We start from the raw sequence: 11,191 nt of genomic DNA, 5'->3' as shown, positions 1-11,191 counted from the left end.
CCATTCTCCTGCCTCAGCCTCCTGAGTAGCTGGGACTACAGGCGCCCGCCACCACACCTGCCTAATTTTTTTGTATTTTTAGTAGAGACGGGGTTTCACCATGTTAGCCAGGATGGTCTCGATCTCCTGACCTCGTGATCTGCCTGCCTCTGCCTCCCACGGTGCTGGGATTACAGGCGTGAGCCACCGCACCTGGCCCAAGACTGGTGCTTTTTTAAGGATTAATTTGATGAGTAGGAGACCAGGGAATGGGGAGTGCTGATTGGTCAGGTTGAAGGATGAAGTCACAGGAAGTTGAAGCAAGTTGTCTTGCGGTCTGGGTGGGATCACAGAACTGGTTGAGCCAGATTACCAGTCGAGTTGCACCAGCTGGTGCATCAGAACGCAGGGTCTGAAAAAATATCTTGAGCCCTTATATTAGGTTTTACAATAGTGATGTTATCCCTAGGAGCAATCGGGGAGGTACAGAATCTTGTGGCCTCTAGTTGCATGATTCCTAAACCATAATTTTGAATCTTGTGCCTAACTTGTTACTCTCACAAAGGCATTCTGGTCCCCAGGCAAGAAGTGGGCTTGTTTTGGGAAAGGGCTGTTACTGTCTTTGTTTCAAAGTTAAACTATAAACTAAGTGCCTCCCAAAGTTAGTTCAGCCTATGCTCAGGAATGAACAAGGACAGCTTAGAGTTTCGAAGCAAGATGGAATCAGTTAGGTGAGGTCTCACACTGTCATAATTTTCTCATTGTTATAATTTTTGCAAAGGTGGTTTCAGGGTAATCATTTATTTAGTGGCAGAAGTCTCTGAACAGGCAGCAGTGGTTTGATCAGTCCCTGTGGACTACTTCACATGCAGAGACCACATAGTGGCAAAGTCACAACTAGAAATTAAACAAGCCTTTTTTTTTCTTTTCTTTTCTTTTTGAGCTGGAGTCTCACTCTGTTGGCTAGGCTAGAGTGCAGTGGTGCAATCTGGGCTCACTGCATCCTCCGTCTCCCAAGTTCAAGTGATTCTCCTGCCTCTGCTTCTGAGGAGCTGGGATTACAGGCATGCACCACCACGCCCAGCTAATTTTTGTATTTTTAGTAGAGACAGAGTTTTACCATATTGGCCAGGCTGGTCTTGAACTCCTGACCTCAGGTGATCTGCCTGCTTCGGTCTCCCAAAGTGCTGGGATTACCAGCGTGAGCCACTCTGCCCAGCCTAAACAAGTCTTAATAAAAAATATTCCCTACAATATGGTGACTTTAATTTCTTAAATAGGAAAGGTTAGAGGCAGACTAGATTGGAAAACTTAAGTATAGAGAGGCTATACAAGGTAAATTCTTAAAAATAGGATTGGGCCCCAGAGTGTAGTGGAGAGAGCTCCGGGCTAAGATCAGGCACGCTGGGTTACAGGGCTTCTCAAACCAGTTGTGAAGGTTGTCTTGCCTCACAGGCTCTCCAGCAACCACTTACTAATCTGCGAAGTTGAGGGGTTTGATAGAACAGTGATTTCCAGACTGTGACTACTCCTCCTCCTCCCTCTTCTTCCTCCCTCTTCCTCTTCCTCCCTCCTCCTCCTCCTCACTCCTCCACCTCCCTCTTCTTCCTTCTCCTTCCTCCTCCCTCTTCCTCCTCCTCCCCCTCCTCTTCCTCCCTCTTCCTCCTGCTCCCTCCTCTTCCTTTGTCCTTCTTCCTCCTCCTCCCTCCTTCCCCTTCCTCCTCCCTCCTCCCCCTCTTCCTCCTCCTCCCTCCTCCCCTTCCTCCTCCCTCTTCTTCCTTCCTCTTTCTCCTCCCCCCTCCTTCTCCTTCTTTCTCCTCTTCCCTCCTCCCTCCTGCTCTCTCCTCCTCCCTTCTCCTCCCTCCTCCTGCCTCCTCCTCCTTCCTCCCTCTCTCTCCTTCTCCCTTTTCTACTTCCTCCTTCTCCCTCTTCCTCCTCCTCCCTCTTTCTTCTCCTCCCTCTTCATCCTCCTCCATTCTCCTCCCTCTTCCTCTTCCTCCTCCTCCCTCTTCCTCCTCCTCCTTCTTCCTTCTCTTTCTCCCTTCTTCCCCTTCCCCTTCTCCTTTCTTCTCCTTCTCCTCCCTTCTCCCTTCTTTTTTCTTCTTACTATCTCAGCTTGTGGTCAGAAGTCAAGTGACCTGGATTTCTGCCTGGCCAACACTGTGATTAAGATCCACATAAGTTTCTGGGCACTACAGCCCTGCAGGACCCAGAGAGCACTGGACACACTGGAGCAAACGCAGATGGTAGGTCCTTTGGGGCTGTGCAACATGGTGGCTCTGAGCCTGGCGTGGTTATTAATCCTTAGGTTTTTCCCTCTAAAAAGGGGGCAATGACATTATCCTTATCAGCCTCCCAAGCTGATTTCAAGGCTCCAAAGCTAGGATGGAAGGAAAGGTGCTTTGGCCTCAAGAGCCCCACACCACGATATTCTCACAATCTAACTTATTTCTTTCACCCTAGACATCCCTTTTGTGAGAAGAAAGAGAGGAGGGAAGATGCTCTGTGATGCTTCCAGTAATGCTGACCAGTCATGGTGCTGTCACCTCCTCGTCTGTCTTTGCAATCTGTTCCCAACTGAGGTTTCCATTGCAGTGTAACTGACCACTCCAGGGGCCACTGAGGGCTGTCAGGATGAACTATCCTTCCACCCCAGGCTATCACTGCCAGGTAGACATGCATCCCTGCAAATGCAAGTGCTGTGCGAGAAAAATGATTGGTGGCCGGGCATAGTGGCTGATGCCTGTAATCCAAGAACTTTGGGAGCCTGAGGCAGGAGGATCGCTTGAGTCCAGGAGTTTGAGACCAGCCTGGGCAACATGGTGAGACCCCATCTCTGTAAGAAATAAACAACAACGACAACAAAAATTAGCTAGCATGGTCATGAGTGCCTGTAGTCCCAGCTCCTCAGGAAGCTGAGGTGGGAGGATCACTTGAGCCCAAGAAGTCAAGGCTGCAGTGAGCTATGATTGCACCACTGCACTCCAGTTTGGGCAACAGAGCAAGACCCTGTTTCAAAAAAAAAAAGATAATGAAAAATGTTTGGCATGTCTGGGCAGAGAGCCTCTGGTCCTAGAACTGGGTTGACACAGAGAGAAGTTATCCTACTGATTCACCCTGCAGTACAAGTGCCTACCTCGTCTGCATGGTTTTCTGAGATCTCAACTGTGTGGTCTTCTCTCTGCTGTTGGAAAAGGCTCACTGAGCCAACACGAAATTATTCTGAGCTAGACTGTTTTGTCAGCTAGCAGCAATTACCCTTCTATTCTCCTCACACTTCCCAACTTCAGATATCCCCGTCAGTCATCCACCGGCAGAGATGAAGAATACACAAAATGACCAAGGAGGTGGGGGAGGAAAGGGTTGGGGTGGCGAGCACGTAGGGCCGGCTGTTGTCAAGGCATTTCTCGCCATCTGCTATTTCGCTTCAGAGACCGAAACTCAGTTGGTTGGGTAAGACTGGGAATGTGATTTTTAGCAATGTGTTCGTTTAAATAGAACCCCGCTATAAAAACAATTTGGAGGATTATGATTTGTTTTTAAATGATAACTAGTTTTAATGGAATTTTTATATGCATTCCAATCATGACTAAAATCCTCATCATGATCAAAGTCTGTCTGCCTGAATACTGTATGTGCTTCATGAGTTGTGCTGTAACCATTTGAAACCCGTGTTCATTAAGTGTAATGCCCTGCATGGAAAGTGGTGGTTTTTCTCTCGTGGGGAAGCAGAGTATATTCTTAGAACTGTTATAATGGGCTTTATTTCTTGGAACAGGTTGATAAGTATTTATTAAATGCTTACTGTGTGCAAGTGTTGGAGATTCAGACACAAAAAAGATGAAGTCCTGGTTTCAAGGAGTTTGCAGTTTAGTGGGTGTATTAGGATGCTCTGACTGCCATAACAAAATACCATGGACTGGGTGACTTACAAACAGAAATTTATTTTCTGACAGTTCTGGAGACCAGAATCCTAGATTGAGGCATCATCAGGGCTGGTCTGGTGAGTGCTCTCTTTTGGTTTGCAGACGGCTGCCTTCTCCCTCTGTCCTTACATGGCTTTTCCTCTGTGCCCTCACAGAGAGAGGTCTCTCATGTCTCTTTCCCTTCTTACAAGGACACCACTTCTATTGGATTAGGGCCCCACTCTTAGGACCTTATTTAGCTGTAATTACCTCCCTAAAGGCCCTATCACCGAATATAGTCACATTGAGGATTAGAACTTCAACACAAGAATTTTGGAAGGGAACACAATTCCATCCACAACAGTCAATAAGATATAATTTTAACTCTGAGGCCAGGCACAGTGGCTCTCACCTGTAATCCCAGCACTTTGGGAGGCTGAAGCAGGAGGATTGCTTGAGGTCAGGAGTTTGAGACCAGCCTGGCAACACTACAAAAAATTAAAAACAAAATTAACCACATGTGATGGTGCATGCCTGTTGTCCTAGCTACTCAGAAGGCTGAGGGGGAGGATTGTTTGGGCCCAGGCGTTTGAAGCTGCAGTGAGCTATGGTTGCACCATTGTACTCTAGCCTGGTTAACAGAGTGAGACTATCTCCCAAAATTTTTTTTTAATTAAAAAATTTTAACTCTGCTCTGTTACAAGGAGATATGTATTGGCTATGAACATAACGAGACCCCATCTCTACAAAAAGAAAAGAAAAAAAATGAGCCAGATGTAGTGGCATGCACCTGTAGTCCCAGTGATTTGGGAGGCTGAGGCAGGAGTGTCACCTGAGCCCAGGAGTTCAACCTCCAATGAGTTATGACCACACAACTGCACTCTAGCCTGGGCAACAGAGCAAGACTCTATCTCTAAAAAAAATAATAATAATAATAATAAATAAAGAAGATACAATTTGAAACACCTCTCCCAGTTGACTTTTGTGAATTTATTTGGAAACTTTTGGGGAAAAGAAGAAAAGTTGAATACAGAAATAGAAACTGGTATTGTAAAAGGAAAGGGTAGGACAGGCCGCTTCGAAGGATGGGTCAGTGGTGAAAATAGAGCCTGCCTTGAATCTAGGATGAGCAAGCAGGGTGACAGAGAAGGGGAGGTGACCTGGGGTAACTGAGAGCTCTCTCCACATAGCGAGAAGCTGCAGCTGAAGGACGTGGTCCACGAGAGATCCCAGGGAATGGACCGGAGGCAGAAAGATGATCTTGTCAATATTCTCAAAAACTTGGATTAGGTCCTGAATTTATATTTCTGGTCTTTGGTTTAGGTTAGTAATTAAAAGATGAAAGCACTTGGCTTCCTTGCATAAGTGACTTTGATTTTGCCATGGCTGTTGACCTGTGATGGCCAACACGGGAGCCCCGAGCCACATGAGGCTCCTGAGCATAGGGAACCAGGCTCATTGGAAGCGAGAGGCCCTGCAAGAGTGAAATACCCCCTGCATCTGGGGCACTTAATGCATAGAAAAGAACATGAATACCTCATCCATATTTTTTGTATTGATGACGTGTTGAAATAATATTTTAAACACATTAGGCTAAATAAAGTACATTATTAAAATGGATTTTTCTGGTTTCTTTTTACTTTCTTTAACGTGGCTAGTAGAACTTCGCTTACACAGGTGGCCCACGTTGTGTTTCTGTTGAACGGTGCTGGTCCAGGCCCCTGTTACCCCTACCTTTTGTGTACTATGAGTTACTTTTCTTCCTTCTCTACCACCAGCAGCAGGAGCAACAAAACACCAGGCTCTGAAGTGCATGCTGGCCACTGTGTGGCCTCCCACCCTCCTTGCTGTGGTCGCTTTGGACCCCTGGGCTGCTGTTCCAAATTCCTTGATGATTTTAGCACCTGGATTACAGCCAACTATATTCCTGGTCTCCAACACTATTTCTCAGCAATTTCAGCCTCTGTGGATAATTCTTCCAGCCCTGAGGCTCCAGGTTCTTCTCTCAACTCAAATGATCTTGTCCTCTACTCTCCCTCAGCCCTTCTTTTCCATGGTCATGCTCTGCACTTAATACTGATAACCCCAAAACTACACTGCCCCAAGCTCAGTTTTAAGCACCACGTTCTCCAACCCCCACCTCCTTCTTCCCCTTCAGTACCTTTAGTATGGGGACTTCAATGATTTCCTGACACCGCTGGGACCTCCGATATGTGGCTTCTATTTCCTGTTCACGTCTGTTACCTCCCTCGTGCCCTCACTTTTCTCCAACCCCGTTGGGCTCCAGAGTCCATTATCGTAGGCCTTCCCTTCTACATGCTTTGCTTCCTTTGGCCCCCACTCTGTGTCGTACCCGCCTGGTAAACCTCAGCCCTGGTTAAATCCAACTCTCCCCTTTCTCCATACCGGCACCTGGTCAGCTGAACCGAGCTGGAGCGAAGCACGGGTGAGGCTGAGTGGTCTCTCCCAGGTTCCCGAGCACTAGCCTAGGTGGGCTGTAGGTTAGCCTGGCTGGAGATCCTGCACTTTGTATATGTCCCTAGCCCTCTCTTTCCCTCATTTATTTCACATCTTGCCCTCTCTCCTTAAACCCTTAACATCTCCTCACTCTTAGCTGATGACCTTGCTTCTTACTTTGCTGAAAAAGAGATACTGTGCATTCAGAAGACAACTTCTCGCCTTGGGCACTCACACAACCACATCTACCCACCTCACTGTATCTGCAGCCACACACCCAGCCTTCCCCTTCACCAGGTATAAATTATGCTGTGGCAAGGCCGCCACTCCACCCAGCTCTAGACCCCTACTTCCTGACTCCTTAATTGTTTGCTTTCTACTAGATAATTCTTATCCGTTTATCACCTCTCAACCCCACAGCCCCCAAGAGGGTTGTCTACACTCACTGTCTCCACCTATTCTCCTCCCGTTCTCTCTAAACCACTTGCATCAGGCATTCGTTTTGTCCAGTCTACTGAAAATACTCCTACCAAGGTCAGCAATGACTCCACTCCCATGGTCAATATCAAGTTCCAGGTCTCAGCCCACTTGAACTTGCAGTAGGATTTAGCTCAGTTGATCACACTTTCTTCTCCTCCAACTCATTCTTACTTGGCCTCCCGGGAGCCCTTCTTCCCCAGTTGTCCCCCTGCCTCTCTGTCAGGTCATTCTCAGTTTCCTCTCCTTCTTCCTCCTCATCTCCCCAGCCTCTAACTTTGAAATGCCTCAAGGCCCAGTCCTTGAACCTCTTCTCCTTTTTAATTGTATTTCACAGATACTCTCATCTCACCTCATGGCTTCAAATTCCACCTGTTTGCATACAACACCCACATTTATATCCCCAGGCTACAACTGTCCCCGGCTCCTGACCTCCCCTGGACATGGCCTGGCTGCCTCACAGGCTTCTCAAACTCCACAGGCCCTGCTAACCAACTCCACCTGCACCTGTCCATTCAGCAAATGGCTAAACACGTATTCTCTCTTTCTACCACAACACATATCTCTTCCGTCAGTGAATCAAATCAAAGACCTCCCACCAGATATTACTACCTCTGCCACAACCTGGTTTATGCTAACATCCTCCCTGTGTCTAGGCCAGTGCCTTCACCTCCCACCTGGCCTCCTCCTTCCTGCCGTGGCCCCTAGAGTGTCACCTGAACGCAGAGGCCATACTGAGGCTGTTCACGCCTCAGTCCCCCAAGTTAACCACATTCCTCCTCTAAGAACCTCCTGTGGTTTATTGGCTCATTGGGAGTAAAAGCCCCAGCCGGCAAAGCCCATCTGGACCTGGCCGCCAAAGACCCCTGCCTTCAGCACCTGACCATTCTCCTTGCCAGGCCGTTCCTGCCTCACTGGCCTTTTTTGCGGTTCTTCACTCCTGGCTGCCTCCTGCTTCTGGAACTTTGAACTTGCTGTTCCCTTTGCCTGGAATACTTTTCCCCCAGGAACCTGCAGGCCTCGGTCGCCTACTTCCTTCGTGTCTTTGCCCAAGTGTGACCTCATGAGTGAGACTTTTCCCATCACTCTGTGGACAATGGAACCCCCAGGTCCCTGCCACTCCTTTCCTTTAATGCTGCTTTACTTTTTTCCGTAGCACTGTTTATGTGCTGACGTCAGTTTGGTTGTTGTTGCTGTTACTGTTTTTTGCTTACTGACTGCCTCCCCACTGGAATATAGACTCCAGCAGGCTGGCACTTTGTCTGTTTTATTTACTGCTGTGTCCCAGTGCCTAGAACAGTGCCTGGCATGGGATCAATGTCGCGGGGGAGAATTGGGGGAACATGGTGGTCTTACTTGCAAACTTCTAACAAGGCCTGGTCTCTACAGCAGGCCTTTGATTAGCCAAGACAGGGCATGTGAGCTCTGGTCCTGTGTGGGTTCCTATCGGGGTCTCTGTCTTCTAATTATGAAGTAAAAGGAAGCTCTCCTCCAGTGAAAGTGATTTCCTGCATCCCATTAGAACAGCTGAGGGAAGTGTCAGTGGGAGAGGTGTGATCGGGCCCACGGAGGCAGAGGCCTCCTTGGAGCCTGGATCACGTTGCTGGAAGGAAACACCTGTTTCGCCAACCCAAAGGCTACCTGCTGGCCCAGGATCCAGCTGGGACTACAGGCATGCACCACCATGCCTGGCTAATTTTTGTATTTTTTTGTAGAGACGGGGTTTGCCACATTGCCCAGGCTGGTTCTCAAACTCCTGGGCTCAAGCAATCTCCCTGCCCTGGCCTTCCAAAGTGCTGGGACTGCAGGAGTAAGCCACTGTGTCCAGCCTAAAAAAAGTGTTTAAAAGCCAAGGACAAGTTACATTTGGAACAAGGGAAATGATCTGTGTTTACAGCCTCCTTTTCCTTCCCAGTGGTAGGGTGTTTTGTTTTAGCAAGAGGGCAGAGCTGTGCATATGTTCATTTTGTAATTGGTAAAATGTGAGGGAAAGTTTCTGAGAATCTTTACTTTGCAGCCTCAAATGCTGAGCATTTTTCCTGGTTCGGGTGAGTGCTTTGTCTGGCATCTGGCGATGGTGTTTCCTGCACCGTCTGGCCTGTGGTCTGTGGGGACGTACATACGTCTTGTTAGGGCTCTCCATCTACTCCACACATGGCTTGCCTGGCTTATGTAGTCTGAGCAGGTGCCCAGCTTTGTCCCAGATATTGAAGCCGTGTAAAATAAATGCCTTTTGATTGTTCACCCTTTAAGCAATATTGGTACAGTATTAAATCCATTGTCCCAGGCACTCTCTCTCCTTCCTGCTTATGGCACTTCATGTATTAAAAAATGGCAATGGCAGCATTGCCCAAACATGCATTTTGTCATCAAGTCTTAATGCAGTCAACCTGGTCCCTCAGGAAAATGAATGGAGGCCCAGAAGATGAAATGATTTTCAAAATGCCATTAGGAAAGCTCGGGCCAGAACTGGAAATGGGTCCTGCCCAGGGCAGTCGGCCACTCTTGCCTGGCCATCTCCTTTTTGGCGCTAAGCCACAAGCACACAGTGATATAGAGTGAATGGCTATCACTGGGGATCCAAAAGGGTCATTCGATCAGTTCTCTCTTTTATCAGGTCTAAGTTCTCTTTCTTATCAGGTCCTAAAGGCCTAATCTTATCACTGGGAAAAAGATAACTGTACAGTCTGTTAAACTTTTTTTTAATAACATGAAGATTATGATTTATAGCTGAATTTCTCTTTTATATCAATCCAACCATTTTCATGGCTTTTTGTGTTTGTTTTTGTTTTGGACACATTTACAGAAAATTACCTGAAGAGTTCCAGCCTGAGGCCTCCTCATGGATGGGTCAAACGTGACATCATCTGTTGTTGAGGAACCCACGAATATCTCAACCGGCAGGAACACCTCGGTCGGGAGTGCACATCGGCAAATCCCCATTGTGCACTGGGTCATTATGAGCATCTCCCCAGTGGGGTTTGTTGAGAATGGGATTCTCCTCTGGTTCCTGTGCTTCCGGATGAGAAGAAATCCCTTCACTGTCTACATCACCCACTTGTCTATCGCGGACATCTCACTGCTCTTCTGTATTTTCATCTTGTCTATCGACTATGCTTTAGATTATGAGCTTTCTTCTGGCCATTACTACACAATTGTCACATTATCAGTGACTTTTCTGTTTGGCTACAACACGGGCCTCTATCTGCTGACGGCCATTAGTGTGGAGAGGTGCCTGTCAGTCCTTTACCCCATCTGGTACCGATGCCATCGCCCCAAGTACCAGTCGGCGTTGGTCTGTGCCCTTCTGTGGGCTCTTTCTTGCTTGGTGACCACCACGGAGTATGTCATGTGCATCGACAGAGAGGAAGAGAGTCACTCTCGAAGTGACTGCCGGGCAGTCATCATCTTTATAGCCATCCTGAGCTTCCTGGTCTTCACACCCCTCATGCTGGTGTCCAGCACTATCTTGGTCGTGAAGATCCGGAAGAACATGTGGGCTTCCCATTCCTCCAAGCTGTACATAGTCATCATGGTCACCATCATTATATTCCTCATCTTCGCCATGCCCATGAGACTCCTTTACCTGCTGTACTATGAGTATTGGTCAACCTTTGGGAACCTACACCACATTTCCCTGCTCTTCTCCACAATCAACAGTAGCGCCAACCCTTTCATTTACTTCTTTGTGGGAAGCAGTAAGAAGAAACGATTCAAGGAGTCCTTAAAAGTTGTTCTGACCAGGGCTTTCAAAGATGAAATGCAACCTCGGCGCCAGGAAGACAATTGTAATACGGTCACAGTTGAGACTGTTGTCTAAGAACTGAGAAGGAAGTTGTGGATAACAATGGTGGAACACAGGTCATTTTTAGCCTGTGCTTGGAATATAACTTCAGTGTCTCCTGAATGTGATACAGAAGGACATCTCATCCAATATGCATGAGATACTAATTAATGATGAAATTGAACTCTTGTACTGTATCTTCTGGAAATGACCTGTCATTTCTGTACTTGATAAAGACTCTTTCTATTTCTTTCAGCTCTTTTGGCAGCATCTTGCCATGAACCACAAAAATGACTCGAGCAGGAAGATTTATAGATGTGTACGGGACAAGGTAACAAAAGTATTTGTTGGAACTTGAGGAGGCAGCTTGATGTAGCAGGAAGAACAAGGGTCGCTTCCTTTGTGACCTCAGGCAAGTTGTTAAACCTCTCAGAGCCTCATTTTCTCACTCATAAAATGGTCACGGCAACAGTCTATACCTCCTTGGTCTGCTGTGAGGATGAAATGAGAAGATGAGGCTTGCAAAGCACCTGGCACATTGTGGATGCTCAACAAACATCAGTCTCTCCTCACTCCCTTCAATGGTAGA

The 11,191-nt window shown here is 47.4% G+C and overlaps 1 protein-coding gene across 1 annotated transcript in view; it reads left to right on the top strand.

The window, feature by feature from the left end:
- Positions 1 to 10,775, top strand: part of MAS1 (MAS1 proto-oncogene, G protein-coupled receptor) — a 16,781-nt gene extending 6,006 nt beyond the window's left edge. Inside the window, exons 2-3 of the mRNA XM_011934996.1 lie at positions 2,443 to 2,649; positions 9,625 to 10,775. Of these exons, the coding sequence (XP_011790386.1) occupies positions 9,661 to 10,638 (978 nt within the window). The 5' untranslated portion in view covers positions 2,443 to 2,649; positions 9,625 to 9,660 and the 3' untranslated portion in view covers positions 10,639 to 10,775. The remainder of the gene's footprint in view (positions 1 to 2,442; positions 2,650 to 9,624) is intronic.
- Positions 10,776 to 11,191: the final 416 nt, after the last annotated feature.

The sequence above is a fragment of the Colobus angolensis genome, unplaced genomic scaffold, assembly GCF_000951035.1.
Source record: "Colobus angolensis palliatus isolate OR3802 unplaced genomic scaffold, Cang.pa_1.0 Scaffold14, whole genome shotgun sequence".
NCBI classification, from domain to species: domain Eukaryota; kingdom Metazoa; phylum Chordata; class Mammalia; order Primates; family Cercopithecidae; genus Colobus; species Colobus angolensis.
Note: the sequence above shows the minus strand (reverse complement) of the source record. Positions and strands in the feature narration are given on the sequence as shown.